This window comes from Portunus trituberculatus, chromosome 31 (genome assembly GCF_017591435.1).
Source record: "Portunus trituberculatus isolate SZX2019 chromosome 31, ASM1759143v1, whole genome shotgun sequence".
Classification (NCBI taxonomy): domain Eukaryota; kingdom Metazoa; phylum Arthropoda; class Malacostraca; order Decapoda; family Portunidae; genus Portunus; species Portunus trituberculatus.
The window spans coordinates 2,711,622-2,732,328 of NC_059285.1; the positions used below are offsets into that span (position 1 = coordinate 2,711,622).

At 43.5% G+C, this 20,707-nt stretch overlaps 1 protein-coding gene and 1 long non-coding RNA gene across 2 annotated transcripts in view; one reads left to right on the forward strand and one right to left on the reverse strand.

The window, feature by feature from the left end:
• Nucleotides 1-12,178, forward strand: part of LOC123511665 (putative defense protein 1) — a 17,260-nt gene extending 5,082 nt beyond the window's left edge. The window contains exons 2-3 of the mRNA XM_045267719.1: nt 10,538-10,748; nt 11,179-12,178. Coding sequence (XP_045123654.1) covers nt 10,538-10,748; nt 11,179-11,314 — 347 coding nt within the window. The 3' untranslated portion in view covers nt 11,315-12,178. The remainder of the gene's footprint in view (nt 1-10,537; nt 10,749-11,178) is intronic.
• On the reverse strand, nt 6,618-16,539 carry LOC123511668. Its single transcript, XR_006676906.1, has 4 exons — nt 16,407-16,539; nt 14,788-15,219; nt 11,722-12,881; nt 6,618-6,659 (listed from the first exon to the last, which is right to left on the reverse strand). It is a non-coding gene; the product is annotated as an uncharacterized LOC123511668 (long non-coding RNA).
• Nucleotides 16,540-20,707: the final 4,168 nt, after the last annotated feature.

The following is a 20,707-nucleotide window of genomic DNA, read 5'->3' on the forward strand; positions in this document are numbered from 1 at the left end:
TTTAAAGACTTTACTACATAAGTGGCCAGATTTCGAAAGGAATTGTCGTGATTTAAATGAGAGTTTAGCGAGCAGTGCGTCGCAAAAACACATGCAAACTGAACTCTTCATCTCTGTGGCCCTTTAAAGACAATCATGATGAAAGGAAAAAACGTTTAAAGACCTTACTACATACATGGACAGATTACGAAGGGTACTGTCATGACTGTAGTGACGGTCTCAGTGATGGAAGCACACATGAAGACTGGGTGCTTAATCTCTGTGACCCATTAGAAAACATTTAATGGACATAACACGCATTTTCAAAGATATTTTCGTGAGAGTTCAGCAAACAATCCAAATTAATTATAGAAAATCACGAGTCAGATTATCCATTTCCGTGGCTCATTAATAGAATCCAGATCAGAGAAATAATAAAAAAAAAACTAAGTACTCTATACCACGTATTCAAGGGTGTTTCCATGATTACATTGGGAGTTTAGCAAATTACTCAGTGTCAGTAATGAAATAAAAAAGAAAACAAAACATGCCAGCTGAATTATTCACATCTCATGATCTTTAACCCCTTCAGTACTGGAAGGCCTTTTTATCATGAATTTTGGGTGTCATTACTGATTAGACGATCTCATTGACATTAGAAAGGCTCTATGGATGTCACAAGATTAATGGTCAGAGTCTTCAATATTTTAATCTCCACATGAGTTTCTGTACTTGTACAAAATCGCCAAACAGTGAGCAGAATAAATATGAAAACGCGTCCTGGTCCTGAAGGGGTTGAAACTGTAGGAAACAGTCAAGACGCGAGATACACTTTCCAGAATGACATTATGAGCGGGACAGAGGGATGGAGGCCGTGTGAAGTGTGAGTGAAGGGGTAAGTGTTCAGTACAACAATTAGTGAGCGCGTGAGGTGGCCGCGATCACACACACCCCTCATTGGCTAACTCCCTCATCTTGTCAGCCAGTTGGGGAGGGAGAGAGGGGGAGGGGTGACGCAACAGTGAGTAATTTTTCCCGCCCTTTCATCCTCCGTCCCGTCCCTTCCCTTCTCTTCTCGTCGCCACGTCTTCCTTTCCCTTCACTAAGCAAATTCCACTTACAGCCGCGGCTCAGACTCATCTCCTCTCACTTTCCTCTTCCTCCTCCTCCTCCTCCTCTACCATCACCACCACGACTAATGAGGCCATAAAGCTAACTTGTTCCTCTCTTTCTCTCTCTCTCTCTCTCTCTCTCTCTCTCTCTCTCTCTCTCTCTCCCCCCCGTGTGTGTGTGTGTGTGTGTGTGTGTGTGTGTGTGTGTGTGTGTGTGTGTGTGTGTGTGTGTGTGTGTACCGATCATCACTTTCCACACATCACGTCCCTCTCTCCACCCTGTTCCCTTCAAACGCCGCCTCTCCCGCCAAGCAAAGCACACACGTGGCCTGCCTCAGTGGCCCAAGGCAGGCCAGGCGATGCTGGTAGGTAATTCTCACAGCAAGAGAGAGAGAGAGAGAGAGAGAGAGAGAGAGAGAGAGAGAGAGAGAGAGAGAGAGAGAGAGAGAGAGAGCATCATCTATTGCGTCACTAAACCAGAAGCAGTAACAAGTCAGTCAGTCAGTCAGTCAGTCAGTCAGTCAGTCAGTCAATGTTTCCTTAAGTAAGGAATACTGTTCTTCTGTTTTGGTTCATTTTGTCAGATGGTGTGTGTGTGTGTGTGTGTGTGTGTGTGTGTGTGTGTGTGTGTGTGTGTGTGTGTGTGTGTGTGTGTGTGTGTGTGTGTGTGTTTTTTTTTTTTTGTTTACCCAGTCTGTCGATCTGCCTTTAGTCTCTCTCTCTCTCTCTCTCTCTCTCTCTCTCTCTCTCTCTCTCTCTCTCTCTCTCTCTCTCTCTCTCTCTCTCTATTGTCTTCCAAACATTCGTTCTTACTCTTCTATAATTAGATAATTAACTGGACTACTTATTTTTTCCTCCTTCCAATCGCTTCCAACTTTTTTTCCAACAAGAACCAGGACGGGAGGGAGTGAGGGAGGGGAGGGGACGGGAGGGGAGAGATGCGGCTGGCGGCGGCTGTGGTGGTGACGGTGGCGGTGGGGGCGGGGGCGGGGTGGTGGTGGTGGTGGTGGTGGTGGTGATGAAAGTGTTCCAAAATTAGCACTACTTTAGCTACTTACAACACCAGCCAAGCAACACCAGAGTTATTTGCAATTAGGCCTGTGGTGGAGTAGTGATGTGGTGTTTGATGTGATATGTGTGTGTGTGTGTGTGTGTGTGTGTGTGTGTGTGTGTGTGTGTGTGTGTGTGTGTGTGTAATTTACCTCGGTCATCTGCTGGTCACCCAGCCATTTTTACCATTACGGAGCGAGCTCAGAGCTCATAGACCGATCTTCGGGTAGGACTGAGACCACAACACACTCCACACACCGGGAAAGCGAGGCCACAACCCCTCGAGTTACATCCCGTACCTATTTACTGCTAGGTGAACAGGGACCACACATTAAGAAGTTTGCCCATTTGCCTCGCCGCGTCGGGACTCGAACCCGGCCCTCTCGATTGTGAGTCGAGCGCGCTAACCACTACACTACGCGGTGTGTGTGTGTGTGTGTGTGTGTGTGTGTGTGTGTGTGTGTGTGTGTGTGTGTGTGTGTGTGTGTTCTTAGGACCTGTATGTATTCATTTCTGCCTTTCAATATGTACAGTACATTTTTGTCTATTTGCTCTCTCTCTCTCTCTCTCTCTCTCTCTCTCTCTCTCTCTCTCTCTCTCTCTCTCATTTCACGCCCCGTCGGTCGAGATCCTTCTAAGCTAATGGATGTCAAAATAGTATACAACAATAAGGTGTACAGTATTAAAGTTTTTTGTTAGCCGCAAGCAAGTATAAGTGGCGCGGCTGTGTCATTTGTGTTGTTACTGTTGTTGTTGTTGTTGTTGTACGTGGTGTGGTTAATAAATATGTGGTCAGTCAATTAATCTGCCACACTCACCTCCACTCTTTCTCTCTCTCTCTCTCTCTCTCTCTCTCTCTCTCTCTCTCTCTCTCACACACACACACACACACACACACACACACACACACACACACACACACACACACACACACACACACACACACACACACACACACACACACAGGACGCGCAAGCACCACGTAACAATACTGACCATGAATGCACAACTTAATATAAAAGAATAAAAAAATTATAAAAAAAAATTTGGAGGCTGGATATTGAAACTGTAAACGAGGAAACGAAAGAAAATAAAGGGGGGGGGGAAGAACACCGGAAAAACCTTCGCTCATGGACACGGACGGCGCAGAAAAGAAAGAAAAAAAAAATAATAGAAAAAAAAAAAAACACCAAGCGAGGCACGTATTGTGAGAGGCATCAATTGGACGGCGATACATTGAGTTCTTTCTGGGTCGAAGGAAGACAAACTCCTCAGCGGCTCGGCGTGACGCGGCGCGCTCTTTGTGGCGGAACAACAATGAACAATTCCAGCACGGCCTTGGTAGCGCTGGGCCTCTCACGCCGTCGGTGGTCACAGCTTTCCCGCCCCACCCACCGACACACCGCCACACCACCGGGGTCCTGACACTGCACCACGCCCACCATGCACGTGATACTCCATGACACCCACACTGCATTCTAACACCATTGTAATTCCTAATCTTCTCGACATCACCTCACCACTCCACACTGGGCCACCACCTGTCATCACATCATCACACGAGGATCCTGACACTGCACCACGCCTACTACGACAATAATGACACCCCACTGCCTTCTACATCCCACCTAACTTCCCATTTTCTCGACATCATCTTTTTTCAACCTCTCTGCACGCCACCACACCACCACTGACCCCCTGACACTGCACCACACCCCACCATGACACACTATGACACCCCCACTACTTTGCGCATCCCACGTATAACTCACTGCCGTCTTGACATCACCCCAATCCAACCTCACAATAGCGCTCTCGTTTATCAGTGCATTCAGGCCACCCTCCCTCCCTGCCTCCCTTCCTCCCTGCCTCGCCTCTCCTCATCTCCCTCGCCCTCCTGTCACCAATCACCACCACGCCCTTCCGCTAGCTTTTTTATTATGATGGTTTCTTGCTACTGTCACTTGCATGTTTTCTTTGTGTGTGTTGTTATAGTACTTCTATCTCCACCTTCCTCTCCTTTACTTTCTCCTTTTTACAACTATACTTTAGTAATTGAAAAGTGCTTACAACACATGATAATGATGATGATGATGATGGCGCTATTATATGACCCTACTAATGATGTCGATGCTCTCTGTGACCGTGTGACCTATACAAGAACGTAAGAAAATAAGGGAAGCTGCAAGAAGCCGTCAGACCAACACGTGGCAGTCCCTGAGTGAAACATCCCTACGTATTTCCACCGATCAATCCCATCAACACATCCGTCAATCATTCAACCAACTGACCAATCAATCACTCAGTCAGTCAGTCAGTCAGTCAGTCAATCATTCAGTCAGTCAGTCAGTCACCCAATCTTGAAGGATTTAAATTTGCTTCCTTAAAAAAGCTGTTTCCATCTTCACATCCTGTCTTGTCGAATCTTTCCAATTCTGTCCACCAACTTTCCCTTCTTACTGGAAATGCTGTCAGTCAATACCAACGGAGAATAGTATATACTGCCACCTTTCATTTCACAATCCATCCCTTCTATAGCTTTGTCCGCTCTCTCTACATATCCTCCTTCTTTTTGTAATAGAAGAGTAGGAAACATTCATTCTCTTACCATCATCCACTGTATAATCTGCCACCTGTTATGGATTTCGTAACTTTATTGTGAATTGTTTCTAGTTTATTTATTTTATTTCTTATTTTTTTTAGTCTATCGTCAAGCGAAATTCTAAACTCGTATATCTATCATCCATTTAACAATATGCACAATCTTCTACCTGATACGGACTAATTGTATATCTGTCATCCACTTTACAGTCTATATAATATGCCACCGAACACGGATTCCTTAACTTTTATACCTAACTTTTCATCGTCAAAAGCAAGACTCGAAAGCTCCCGTCACTCCATACCACACCCAAACAACAGCACATACTGTGTCAAGTGTCCGCTGCATTCACTGACTTTCTTCTGGTTTTTCTTCAATGAATCTCGGTCATCCTGTTTTTCGGGGCTTTGATGAAATGTTTGGTGTTGCCTCAAACCTCGCCTGGCTTCCCTAGTGTCCGTCATAAATCTCTGTTTCCACACACAACTTTCACGTGGTCTCTGTATCTGTGGGTCTTAAAGTGTTGTCTTACCTTTCTGGCCACTTTATTGGTGCTGCGGTGCGGTATAGACATTCACTGCTCTTGTCACTTCAATTATTATTCTTTTCATGTATCTATAACAATTACCGTTTCTCTCAAGGTCCTATACCCCATAACAATTACTATTGTAACCATTGTTTTTAACACTATAATATTCTTACTATTCTAATAATTATCATATTTCTTTAAGCAATTGCTACCCTACTCATTGTTCTTTTCATACTCTCTTATAATTCCCATTACAATCACTGTTCTTCACATAAACCAATAGCATCATTACTATTACTCTACCCACTGTTCTCATTACGATAATATCATTACAATGCATAACCTTATAATATTGCCACCAATCACTGCTCTTCTCTCACATCACTCCTCAAAACATACTCTTAATAAGCGAGCGGGAGAGAGAAAAGGGAGGCGGGAAGAGAGTGATGGAGGAGAGCAGAGAATAATTTCCCACGCACTCCCACGCCGCCTTTAAATAGGGTGGAGCCACCAGCAGCGTGCGTCTCATCGCCTTCACTCCCACCACCGCCTGTCGCAACATTACAACACTGCATTCTTCCACTCATTTTCATGGTTACTGCGCCTCTGAACTTGCTCTCCGCGGTTCCCCTCACGGCCTCGCTGCACGACACTTGTTTACTCTCATCCTGCTTGTCTAGTGATGCAAGTGCTGGCTATTACGATCGCTCCGTTCTTGAACTAGACAAATAGCAACTGTTACCTTATTCTGTATACTCCATCTTACTGTGACTTGCGCTGCCAGAAAGGAGTATTGTTGGTTCCAATCATGCACGGGGAGTCTTCTCTAATATGTCAGTATTCTAAGAAGGAGGAAATTTGCTTGTTTTGTTATGATCTCGTTTCGCTGTTTTTCATCTATCTAAAAACTTTCAGGTAATATTCATCCCCCCCCCAAAAAAAAGCATAGGAACTTTTAATAAATATATCGTATGTATTTCAAAAAGCGATAACTTTGCAATGTTATTATTACTTCCGTTATTCAGCGTATATTTAACATTTCTGAGGCAGCGCTGTTCCCACGTTAAAGGAAATAAACTGTATAGATATTAACAAACAAACAAGGGTAATGTATGCAGTTATAGGAGACAGTATTGTTCCCACGTCAGAGAGAGAGAGAGAGAGAGAGAGAGAGAGAGAGAGAGAGAGAGAGAGAGAGAGATAAAGTTTCATATACATTAATAGAGAGACAAGGCGATGTGTGTAGTAAGTCACCGAAGTGTGTAACAAACAGTGCTCACGTGCCAGATTACACGAGCCATGAAATGTGACGCGTGGCTGAATCACAGACGTATAGGGTGGGAAGAGCTCCTCTGCACACACGCACACACACACACACACACACACACTAACTACATAAAACAAACTGGAATCTAAATGGGCCTTTTTATTTAATCGTTTTTGTTTCCCTTTGCCAGATTTCTCCTCTTCAATATATAAAAAAAAAGAAAATAAAGCCTAGCTATCACATGATCCCTCGTGGTGGTCAATTAGCCTACCAGTGTGCACCAGTCCGCCATGAAACGTGTGTAATGGGTTGAGGCTTCGATTCAGAGCGCTATTTATTGTGCACCAGTCCGCCACACAACAAGTCAAAGGTAAGAGGCTACAAATGACAATCAACATCTGGCCGACGTTCTTTCTATATCCAAGAGAGTGACAGTGCATAGTCTCTGCGGCAAGCGTATTGTGTATCTTGGCAAACAAACTGTGATACGTACGTGTTTTGTATATTGTTGGTTATTCTTGACAAGTAGTTTATTTATTCATTCATTTATTTATTCACTTACCTATTTGTTGGTTCATTTATCTTTACGTTTATATTACGATGGAGGATTCTTATTTTTGGATGTTGGTTTAGTGTTTTGTTGAGAAGTAGTTTATTTTTTCACCTATGATAAGTAATTTATTCATCTACCTATCCATTTACCTTTACGTTTTTACTAAGATGGGGGGATGAAAGGAAGTTGTTCATTATATCTTAAAGGAAGGAGGAAAGGAAGGAAGTTGTATCAGTTTCTCGTCCGCGTTACAATAAGAGGTTTCGATTCAAGAGCAACATTTTGTCTCCTTGGGATCAAAAGTTAAGTGACAGACCACTGGATGAGCCGAGTACTTTTAGCCTCTTCAGTACCATGACACGTTTCCATATTCATTCTAGTGATTTTACATAGCTTCAGAAACTTGTGTGGGGGACTAAAATAGTGAACACTGTGGTCATTAATCTTCTGGCATCCACAGACCCTTCCTAATGTCAATAAAATGGTCGTATCGTACACAGATCTCAAGGTACTCGTATAAAATAATGTGTCCCAGTATTGAAGGAATTATCAATGAAGAAATATGCTCCCTCTACAATCTTTCTCTCCCTCTCCCTCCCCCACCTCTCTCTCTCTCTCTCTCTCTCTCTCTCTCTCTCTCTCTCTCTCTCTCTCTCTCTCTCTCTCTCTCTCTACAACAAATGACACAGCTTCACTATTTAGGCGTGAACACAAAGGCAGAGACAACCACAGGGAAGACAAAGGAGCTGAGGTTTGGGAGCACTGGAGGGAATATGGAGCAATGCCGGTCTTTCAGAGGGAATCGTGTGGATAGCAACGCTGGTGCACGGCCGAGGGGTCAAGGGAAGCGAGAGAGGTGCTTCAGAATTACTCCATGCGTGAGATGAGGGCGGAGTGAGGAACAACAAAGTGGAGATGGGGAGAATGGCGTGGGAAATATCATGATCGGACCCCCCAGGGAGTGCAGGAGTTGTAAGGTCATGGAAAGATAGGACAAGAGACTGATTAGATTAGAAAATAAGGAAAAGCTTTAAGAAGCCATTAGATCTTTAACCCTTTCAATACTAGGACACATTTTTACCTTGAGATTTGTGTGCGCTTACACCATTTTATTGACATTAGGAAGGGTCTATGGAGGTCAGAAGATTAATGGCCACAGTCTTCACTATTTTAATACCCCACATAAGTTTCTGAACCCGTATAAAATCACCAAATACCAAGCAGAGTGAATATGGAAACGCGTCGGGGTACTGAAGGGTTAAAGTGACACCAGATATTGCCTGAAACAAACCTATCCATCTATATCTACCAATCCTCATTTTAGCTTCACTATCCTCACCCACAATTTTGTCTAACCTTTTAAATCTCGCTGATGATCCTGCACTAACAAAACAAGAGAGACACACGCAGCTCCTACGGGGTGACTGGGGAAGGGAGACACAAAGAAAATGGAAAGGGCTCGGGGTCAAGGAAGTGATGTCACGGAGCCTGAGCAACCAGGAGGTGAAAGGCGTGTATGGGACAGAGTGACAGTGTGGCGCGGACTGCAGGGGGCAATGTACCGCGCACATCAGAGGCCTTGAGTAGTAAGAAGCGTCTTGGATGAACGAACTACTGGCGCTGGACAGAAGCCTCCTCCTATACTTGCGTGGTACGTCATACCACGCCTGGCTCAGCGCGCTGGGGAAATTGTGCCGTAACCAGCAGTCTTCACTATGTTACTCCCACACTAGTAACCGGGAGCGCTGTGTTTACTTAAGTGTACCAAACAGTGGGCGGCCGGCAAATACTGTACCTTTTACCCCATCTCTCTTCCTGTCCCATGAACTACTGATGAACCACGAATTAGCCAGACGGACAACTTGGGACATCTGGTTACGTATATGTAGACTGAGCTTGTTATACGAAATCAGGCTATGACAATAGGTAGTGAGTTCCGTTTTTTGGGGAGGAGGAAGAGCGCAGGCTGGCGAGAGGTGCGATGAACGGTGGCAAGCGTGACGCAGCGCGCACCTCCGGTAGAAAGATCCAGTGTTAGGTCATGTTCTTTCACTTTCTCCAACTCCCCGGGCTGGCGACTGACCTCCTTCGCCCCCATCCCACACCTCTCTCTCTCTCTCTCTCTCTCTCTCTCTCTCTCTCTCTCTGCAAAATACCTCAGGAGAAACAGGTCTTTAAATGAGCGGCGTCACTGAGGGCATGGCAACTTTCCTGCCTACACGGATCACTGGAAGCATGACACACCAAGGAAAAATGATGAATGTATTGCGCCACGTGATAAAATTCCGATTTCTAAAGTAATTTTCAAAGCATATATGAGTTTCCGTTCAGTAATATATATGGTTAAGTGCGTCCTATGTTTCAGCTGAAGTACGATGTGTAGTTACAACCACCAGGGATTAATGTAAATACTTTTCTTTCTAAATACGACTGACTCTCTCTCTCTCTCTCTCTCTCTCTCTCTCTCTCTCTCTCTCTCTCTCTCTCTCTCTCTCTCTCTCTCACACACACACACACACACACACACACACACACACACACACACACACACACACACAAAATCTAATGAAAACACCCAGTCACGTAACACACACGAGTGCAGATACAGTGTGTGTGTTTCACTGTTTGATCTGCTGCAGTCTCTGACGAGACAGCCAGACGTTACCCTACGGAACGAGCTCAGAGCTCATTATTTCCGATCTTCGGATAGGCCTGAGACCAGGCACACACCACACACCGGGACAACAAGATCACAACTCCTCGATTTACATCCCGTACCTACTCACTGCTAGGTGAACAGGAGCTACACGTGAAAGGAGACACACCCAAATATCTCCACCCGGCGGGGGAATCGAACCGCGGTCCTCTGGCTTGTGAAGCCAGCGCTCTAACCACTGAGCTACCGGGTGTGTGTGTGTGTGTGTGTGTGTGTGTGTGTGTTCACTGACTGTTTTAAGACGCTCCAACACTGAAACCATGAGGGCGGAGTCATCACCAACTACTACACCACCACCACCACCACCGCATTCCTTTCACATTACACCTTCCTCTTTCAGCTCTCGTATAGTAAGTCTGCGCCGGTATTCTGCAGAACATGGCGTGAAGGGAGGAAGTGGAGAAGGGTGTTAACGATGGATGGATGGATGGATGGATGGGGATGATAGGTGGGAGGGTACACATAAGGATGACAGGTGAAGATAGGTAGACATACTTCATAGAGGGACTGCCACGTGTAGGCTTGATGGTTTCCTGAATCTTTCCATAATACTCAATACCGATTACCAGAGAAGAGAGAGAAAAACGAAATCTGTCGCAATCCATATCTTTTCGATGCACCGCGTAATGAACCAAAGAACAACAGTACACAAGCTCAACACAACACAGCACAACACATGCTGTAAAAAGCAACACAATTTGTGACTTTTTCTTTGTGTCTCCTGAACAGTGCACATACAGGGAGGCCATCCTTTCAAGGGCTTCTTCGTGCAAGCCCGCGACGCAAATACCAAGGAGTGGATTGGCTCCTTCCAAGGAAACCAAGACCTGGAGTCCTACCCCGAGTGTTCCGCCGTGACCCACAAGACCCGGCGGCCCAAGTCTGAGGCGGTGCTGGCGTGGCAGGCCCCAGCACACGGCAGCGGCGAGGTGTTCTTCACGTAAGTATATGCAGAAGGAATGTAATCTTTTGTTTTCATATGATATTGTATGCAAATTTATTTTGTCAATAAACTAAATAACTTAACTAGAGGCGTGGAGGATACATATTGGGAGGGTAAAGAAGGTTGGCAGGGATGTGGAGGGGATGGTAGGATGTGGAGGGAAGGACTGGGGTGATGCTTGGAGGCAGGAAAGGATTGAGGGAGGACAGGGCGTGATGGCAGACTATGAAAGATTGGTTAGATTGTGGAGGGAATGGTGGGGTGATTAGCAGTAGGGCTAGAGTGATAGAAGGCAAGGCAGGGCAGAGCAAGGGGTGATGGCAGGCAGGGTAGTAGGTGACGACGGGACAGGGCAGGGGTGATGGAAGGGAGGACAGGGGTAAGGATGGATATGGTGTAATAACTGCAGGCTCGTTCCTTTCCGCAGAGGCACGGTGCTGGAGAACTACGGCAGCTACTGGTCGGACATGGTCGCTCAAGTTCCCAGGCAAGGGCTTGGGGAGCGTGGAGTGAGTGGGAAGCGTGGGGGGAGTGGGGGACTTGGGCGTCCCCACCTCGGTTGAGGCCGCCTCCCGAAGTGAGGATCGCCGGCCTCCACACACCTAGGGAGGCCAAGGAGCAGCGAGCACCCGCTTCAGCTCCACATCATCTACATTACTCATTTCCGCTTCAAGACCGCATACATTCCTAAACTTGTCTCCACGATGATATGTGATATTTTCTGAATATTTTACGTACGTATGCATAACTTAAGAAAATCGCTCATATGTGTAGGATGCGCGAACATGTCTAGTAGTATTGACGCAACACGGGCAGGCCAGCAGGTGAGCCAAGCAGCGCCCACCAGCCACACCAACCCTAGTTGACTGACGCGCGCTGTGGCCCAACAAGTGAACGAAGCTTCGATATCATTAGAAACAAACCACCGCCGCTGATGAGATCTAGTGTCTCATACGATTATACCCTTCACCACACACACACACACACACACACACAGCATTTACAACTTATAATTCTAGCTAGAGTCAGGGTTTTTTTTTTTTTTGCGTTTACCCACTTTTCTAAACCTAGACGTTAGTGAGGAAAAATAAAAGTACACAACTGTTACAAAGTAGGAATTCACCTGGTTAATAGCATTTCGTACCATTATTTCCTATGTGGCCCTCTTTATTCATATATTTTTTTTAAATATTTGTTTATTTATTAATTTGTCTATTATTTTTTCTACATTTTCTTAGCTAAGTTTTCCTCATACAGCTTATAGTCCCCGATCCTCCCTCTCCTCCTTCCCCTCCCTCTCTCCCTCCCCCTCCTTCTCTTCCTCCTTCTCCTCCTCCTTCCCCACCACCTTGCCCCAGATCACCAGCACTCCTTCCTCACTCTCACCATCCCCAACCAACGTGTCCAATAAAATTATTTACAAATTATGAGATTCTTTTATTTATTTTTCCTTCCCTCACAAGTGGCGCACTCAAGCCTTCTCATTTCAGAGTTATTTCATACTTTTGTGTCTTTTTCTTCTTCACACGAACGTAAAAGTTTCATTATACGAGTTGAATTTTTCTTTTTTTACTTTCCCTTTCATTTACAAGTTATAAGATACTTTTTTGTCCTTTTCTTCTTCACACGTACACATAAACAAGCCTCTCCATTAACCAGTTATGAGACTTTTTTGGTGTTTTTTTTCCTCTCCTCACACGTGGACAAGTCTTTCCATTTACGAGTAATGAGATTTTTTTCCCTCCTTTTACTTCGAGGCTTTCCAATTACTTAGGGTAATGAAAGCTGCTGAGTCCTGCCTTCGAACCGGTAGTGTGGGAATCGTGTACTTTACTTTAAATGTTTTTGTTTTTTTTCCAAAATCAGGCCAGCTCGATTCTTTTTTATATTTCTTATTGACAACACTGAGGCTGTTGACCGCGAGCCACAAGCAGCGAGTGCCACGTAAACTGATCTGTCCACTTTCATTCTCTACACAACAAAAACTTGCACCCTGAAAGTGAAATGATCCTCGGCCTATTGCGCGGCTTCGAACTGTAGTAAATGTGAGGTGAACATACAAGACTGCACACTCATCCTTTCCTGGAGGTAATGGTAGAAATGGTGTCAGTGACCGACACCACCAGCAACCTGTACGAGTATACCTAAACAAGACTAATCAATGGTGGCTGGTTACAAGGAGATATAAGTAGACAACTGTAAATACTCCCAGTGAGGTCTAATAGCACTGGTCCAAGGGGTGCTGTGAACTTATCATTAAAGCCAGCTGTGACCTCACTTTATGCCTCATAACACAAGGGGGTATTCACAGCCTGCCCTCTAAAGACAACACTCTTACTTCACTCAAAGCTACATGCACCTCTCCTCATATACATTCTTCACTCAAGATTTAGAATTTCAAAAAGTTACGACTCCTATACCAGCCAAGGATTCCCCTTTCCTTTCCACTTTTTAGGCACCGGCACCTTAGTGGACCTTTTTTTAACACATTTTTTGTTGCCCTTGGCCGATTGTCCCTTTTACATATATATAAAAAAAAAAAAAACTCCTCTCCTCGAACACTGGTGCGGTAGGCTTCGCTATATTATTTTTCGTCACCAGATCCGCCATGTCAACACTAAACAAAAAAAAAAACAAAGATGCCGTACATTGAGCTCAATAAATGTCTCCAGTATCATTGCGTCAGGGTTACTCAGTCCACACTACTCAAATCTTCTAAGCTTCATTTTTGCAGTAGATAAGGCCAGATGGTTATTTGCAGTTTGGAAAAGGTGAGTGAATGGTACACACCAGGAAGAGTATCGCTCAATTGCTGCGGGAATAAAAAAAAAATAAAAAATTTAAAAAAACGCAGACATCCAAATGGCAATTGTCTTGATATACTTGTCTAGAAAAAGCTCAAGTCATGGAAAGGCAGAAAAACTGCGACAAACCGAGAATTTCAGAGTTCACCAGTGAAAGCAGTGTAAAAGTGCAGATAATGATTAAATTTTTCATTAATTTCGACTGACGGCCGGGGCAGGAAAGGGGAGACATGCAGTTAGCCAGTTCAGAACACTAAATATAGAAACATGAAGCCAGCAACAGAAAACAAACAAGAAATGCACCATTGCAGCGTAGTGAGAAATACTTTAGAACAGTCAGGTAAAGCAGAGTTGATGAGGCAAAAAGCTTCCCCCTCCCCCGCGAAGGCAGAGTGTGCAGCCAAGGCCTTGATGCAGCACTCCCACAAAACACGCACTGTACACACATGGATAGGTGAGGTATCGGTTCTGTCGTAAATAGAAGGTTTTGAAGTTATAACTTTTCAACTTGTGCCTACCTGTTATCCTCCAACGATCTTGGGGGACCTAAGAGAAATCGGGGCTTTTGGATGGGGGCCCTTAGATCGAGGTTGTTAAGTTGAGTTTTCACAATAACCCATGGGGGCGTGTCTCCCCTGCTAGGAGGTAATAATGTTGGGTTTGGTTAGTGACCCTTGATCGTTTGCAACGGTTCACCATAAACACGGCGGTGGCCTCGGCCGAGGCCACCGCCGTCAAAGATGTAATTGATGCATTTTCAGATGTCTTTAATGTGATTTTGTTAATTTCCGAGCCTTTTCCATCGCGTGTTGCTCGATACGATGCTCCCCCAACCAAAAACACACTGATTTTCCACAGGTTCCCCCAACCCCCACCCCCCAAAAAAAGAAATAGAAAAAAAACATTAGGGATGAGAGATAGCACAACTTGACTCATAACTTGAAAACTTTTCATTTGTGACGGAAATGAACATCAATCAATCCAATACATGTCGCAAAAAAAAAAAAAAAAAAAAAAAAAAACAGCCACATGCAAATCGTTGGTGGGATGATCTTATCAAGTGACCAAAAATCATTAAACATAAGCCGTGAGGCGTAGAATGAAGTGTGTACAGGGCGATGCAGGAATGAGACGTCAGGTGTGTTGTGTGTTGCCTCTCACTCGCCAACCAACCTGAGCCTCTCGGTTGTGGGTTGACCACTACCAAACACACAAACGCACTTGTGTCTTACCTTGCATGTGTTTCTGGGCCTGGCTTCCCCTTTACTTGCAACACTGTTACACTGGCCATACTCAACCCCAAGGAAGCTGAAAAGACTCAAACTTCCTTCCTGCCGCCATTCCGTGTTATCCTGCCAAGCGTGGTGCTTCACCTTTTGATTCGATAATTAGACCCCTCTCTTCTCTGGTCAGTATTATTACCTTCACTGTTCATGTCCACTTGGCTACCCTCTCTATCTCTCTGTGGGGCGTTTTATCAGTAATAAAAGCAGTTCCTTCACGATAAGCGAGCCACTTCAAAGGGTAAAAGCAACAGCATTGAGTCACCGAGTCAACTTAAGTGATGTGACTGCAGTTCACGTGTCCAATGAGTCCCTCTCTTGATCCTGATACTAGAGTTGACTCGGGATCGCTCCAGAGCCCAGTCTTTGCATTGGTAACTCCTGTAGAAAACAAACAAAGAAAAACGCCTTACAGAAAAGACACCACCTTTGACACCACTAATCCCTACATCTAGCACTCCACATTCTCGTCAGGAACTCCCCAGTTTCAACCACCCTTGCATTCGTCTCTCCACAAAGTCCCAGCAGTAATACCATCCATTCCATGCTGAACTGAAACACTGACGTGTCTAGGAGAACACTACTTCCACTCATTGTCTATGCCATTAAATTCATCTTCATGCTGTGGAATGTTGCAGCATGTCCAGTCACGGCATTTCCTGCATATCACAGTACAATGCATTAACAATTTTCTGCAGCCACAGTTTTTTTTTTTTTTTTTTTTTTTTACATCCCACTGTGCAGCCACAAGAACATTGCTTTAGCAATCTTTCAGAAGCAAATTAACTAGATACTCAGTAAGTACTGTCATTACTATGTTTCCCTTCTTCATTCATCCCAATGAGTAACTCCTAGCTTGCTGCCCAGCATGATATACTCTGTACGAATGTTAATTGTTTCAGTGCTGCAGATGAAGGTAGCAGAGACTCTAACTTTAACGTGGTTGAAAGCTGTGACCTTCTGAAAGCCTCGTTGTAGCAAAAGTAGCGCAACCTATCGATACTAGTGATTCCCTTTGCTCCGTACAGATGTGTTGTACTTTTCTCTCACACATACAATTATAATCTACACTGAAGTTCTTACAGTGAAAACTTTTAGTTCCTCCAACATTTCAGGCTTTAGCTTCATAATAGCAACTGAACATTTTTTTTTTTTTTCTTTCCCTTCTTGTATTGGGTAAATGCACTATACATCGTGTTACAGCCAGTGAAAACCAGTGAACCAATGCAGGGAGATCAGCCGTAGCAACTTCATAGATATTCTTGAACTCATTATTGGATGCCTTACGCCTGTGTGACTACCATCTTGTAAACAACCACTCTCTCTCTCTCTCTCTCTCTCTCTCTCTCTCAGGTAACAGCAATAACTATTTTATCTACTAATAATAGTAGTAATGGCCTGGTAGTAGTGACAGTAATAATGGTAATGGCAGTCTTGAAATAGTAGTACTATGACCACAGATGCTTGGAAAACTGACCACATTGTTTCAGAGATAACCTTATCTTTTACATTTTAATCACTCTAACGCCAAACTTCTCATGTCGAAACGAACTTGGTACTCACTCTACCTTGTTCTCTCCTCCTCCCTGCGTCCCTTCGTAGTGCTAATTCCAAGTATATGGCGAGATAATATCAAAATTCTCAACACTGATGCTACACGACACTCAACCCACCAATGCCCAGCCACCATTAACGCTCTGCTGCCGAAGAGTAACCGAGTCCTTTTACTTCTGTGTTAATTTTTTCCTTTGAGTCTATATGGTCGCTGGTGCATGAAAAAGCGTGTTGATACATTAAAACTAAGATATGATTTACTTGTATTCATTCCTGGGTATGTGGTAATGATTATTTTGATATTTGTTAAGGTGTACTTCGTGGGTTTGAATCCCTGTGTCGATGCTTTGGTTCTGTCTTCAGTTTGTCTCGCCTCGATCCTCTCTTCCTCATTCCTTCTCCTTCCTTATCATCTCTGTTATCTCTTTCCTTCATTCTCATCTATCACTCTCACCTGTGGAGTACATCTGTGTGCAGTCCAAGGTGTAATTCCTGATGATATCCTGCTGGGGAGAGTCCTATGGTGGGGTCCACGTCCAGAGGCACCGCGGTGTTCCACTCGAACACCAGCTCCTCCTAGGTGAAATACTGTGGAGGATAGGAGGGAGGGAGAGAGGGAAGGAGAGGGAGTGTTAAGATCGTATTTTCAAACACTGAGCACCGCCATTACCTTCTCAAGGCTTTAGTTCAGGAATCGGAGACTTTTATAGGCTAAGAGCCATGAAAGTCAAATATTTTTAAATGTATCTCCGTGAGTCATATAATATTTTTAACACTAGCTGAGTACAACTGAATGCGTTTTTTTTTTTTTACCAAAAAATCTTAGAGTATACCTAATAGTTACCTGATTTTTTTTTTCTTCTTTTTAATTACGCATTCCAAGTTTTGAAAATCAGCTGGTTTTCGTTTTTTTTTCTGTCCACTAACACTTAAAGGCGGTGTCACACTAGCACTTTTTCCGTCGATTAATGCGATTTCCGTCTATTTTTCAACGTTCCGCATGAACTTATCGCATGAATTTGTCAGACGATAGGGATCGTTTCCGTCTGCAAATTTTCCGCCTTTGTTTACATACCAAGACCAAGGCCACAAGACTTGCCGCGTCTCCTCAACCTGCTTCTACGTGCATTGGTTCTACCACTAACCATGAACGCATCCATGCACGCTTTTTGGCTTGTTTAGCTCGTAAAGTTTCGTAATACACAGTATTACGTTCAGAGCAGCGCATCTTTGCCGCAGCGTGGCCTCCAGGTTTGTTAACATTGTCGGTCTGTGTTGGCGGGAAGTGACGACGGAACACCATTTGTGTGTGACAGGCCGCAGCCAAAATATTGTCGATTTTCTGAAAAACGACGGAAAAAGTGCTAGTGTGACACCGCCTTTAAGTCTGTTCAACCACGTGTTCCGCTCACGCCTTACTTAGAAATAGGTAAGAAAACTGCTTCAACGAGCATGGAGACGACTGTACGTGTAGTTTTGACTTTTGTAGCTTACTGATGTGATTGACGTGTCCTGTGTCGTGGAAGAAAGTGCTCAGTTGTGCCTGTCTCTCATGTCTAATTATGTTGGAAAACGTGATGTCGTGTCCGATCGAGAGAGAGAGAGAGAGAGAGAGAGGTTGAAGAGGATGGGATGAGTCGAGGGGCGTGTCCGACTATCCGCGTGAATTTGAACTTACATAAAAGGGAAATGATAGCATGACCCTCTCTCTCTCTCTCTCTCTCTCTCTCTCTCTCTCTCTCTCTCTCTCTACTACTACTACTACTACTACTACTACTACTACTACTACTACTACTACCACCACCAAAGATAAACAGAAAAACACATGCATGTTTTCTTTATAAGAGGGGAAAGCCGGCCTAGGGCAACAAAAACGAAAAAAAAAAGGCCCACTTGGTTGTCATTCATCTTGCAGGTCTGATAGAAAAAAAAAAAAAAAAACGCCCTCATGTTATGTATAAATTCCAAAATTTGCCTTGTGATGTGATTGATGATGTGTAACTGTCCCTGCCAACACTGTACACACATCTGTAGTCTACTATGTTCTCCTAAATTCATCTCATGAAATATTTGTTCCCCAAAAATCAAGCCATCATGAACATTTTGTGATAACTATTTATTTATGAAATATACATCCATATATTTTCTATCTCTGCATTACTACAGACTTGTGAAAGCATAAATGGTTTGACAGCTGCTAGCAACTAAATGGAATTATCACAAGTAGAACAATTATCCACATTAAAGCCACTGTGTGTTGACACTAGAGTGTGATCAATTTACATTTTACAAGAAAATCATCCACAGTTTGCCAAACAATGAGCTGCTTGCTTCTGATCCTACAGATAACAGAAACTGTTTTGACGCTGTAGCCACCACAGACAAGGCTGATCTAGGAACCACATCGTGCCTCATCCTCCTCTACCGGCCCATTCAGTGGGGAACTAATTAAAGCGCTTATAATGTTCTTTCCACTTTCCCAAGTTCCAATATTAAAAAGTATTTTCAGTTATGTGCTTTGTTAATTAACTTTGCTATAAGCATCTTTTTCTTCTCTCTTTTTCAATACCAATAGGAAACCAATATCAATGTCAAGAAAAAGTGTGCATCAATAAATACATAACTTCAGTAAACGCTTCCACGTAACTATCAACACAGCCACAACACACATGGAGCACCAGACGTGGCTTGTAGATCAGCTCAGTTTGCTGTGGTTGTAGTGGTAGATAGACCTGCTGCTTAATAATACTTGATTCCTAAGCACCTGAGAAATGTATGTTTGTATGGGACAAGCCATTCACAAGACAAAGGGAACATTTAGGTTTTCTATTGAGAACTATTTGATTGCCTATCTATGTGATGGTAGAGGAACTGCTGCATTTGCTCACTGGTAATCACATTACTAACAATTGGTGAGTGCACTAAACAGTGACATGACAGACTAACATGTTCTGTGAGGGACCACAATACATTACACTACAGAATATGTTTGACATAAAGAGATCATATATCTGTTGTAACTGAAAGATAAGCTACCTGACTTGTTGCACATTTTTAGCTTTCAACACTGTCTGGCTTATCTTTTCCTAACAGTCCTGATTATACAAAAATAAATTACAGTGGCAGACTTTTGGCAGATAACAATGTCTGAAAATTAAAATACTTTATCTGAACAACATACTCTCTGTATTTAGTAGCAAAATATGATAAATTTGTTAACATACAATACTTATTGTATATTAGAGATCAACATCAAACTTCAACATACATTTGATTTATATTCTCTAATGACACACTTTTCCAAGTAGTGCTAAGTTACTAAATTTGGAGGGTATCAATCTGCACCTCATAAGCTAGATGCAGCCAACCAATACTGGGTGAAGTCCATTTGATTTTCATTAAAATTTTGAGTAGTACGGAAAAAAAAAATCAATTAGATTACTCAAAGAAATCCATTTAATTATTTCACATTAATGGGTCAGAGCAGCAGTGTTAATGCTTATGGTCACTTGGCTCACAACTATAAGAGGCAAGATTCAAGTGACTGGTCTGCTGGAAGCTCTTTCACATTGTGGCCCTGCTCACACAGCAGAGGACAGATTAATGTATGATGTAAGTTAGGGAGCTTTGAACTTGTATCCATCAATCCTGCTAATGACCTTGCCAAAGAATATGTGATCTAACCTCCTCTACCCTTAGGGAGTCTTTAGTTCTGCCATGGGCTGAGGGGCTCATGAAGAGAAATTAATAAAAAAATTCATCATTAATCATGAGTATCTCTCTCTCTCTCTCTCTCTCTCTCTCTCTCTCTCTCTCTCTCTCTCTCTCTCTCTCTCTCTCTCTCTCTCTCTCTCTCTCTCCATCAGCATCGCCTCATTGATTAACTACACGGAAATTACAACTAAAATCAACATTTACATATAATTTTTTCCTACAATTGGAGAGTTATTTTCGGGGAACCCATCCTATATATTATCTCTCTCTCTCTGTCTGGCTGGACTGGAATAGAAGGAAAGGGTTTGATCCTTGGGTGTGGGCTGTGAGGTGGTGGGGTCCCTGGAGGCAGAAGTGAGACATAAGGAAGGTGATGCAGTTAAGCTATTGAGACTGCCAAGGTGAAGTCTTGCATAACAGATCAAAATTTGTTTGTAGAAGTGAGAAATGGCAACATTTGAGAGGATATCAGCATACCTTTTGATTGGTATGGCTGTGAGGCTTGAAATGTAAGTTCAAAGAGAAATATGAAAGAGCCCAAAAAATTAAGTATTTAAGGTATATATTTAAGAACAAATTCAAATACAAGATGGTTTAAAAT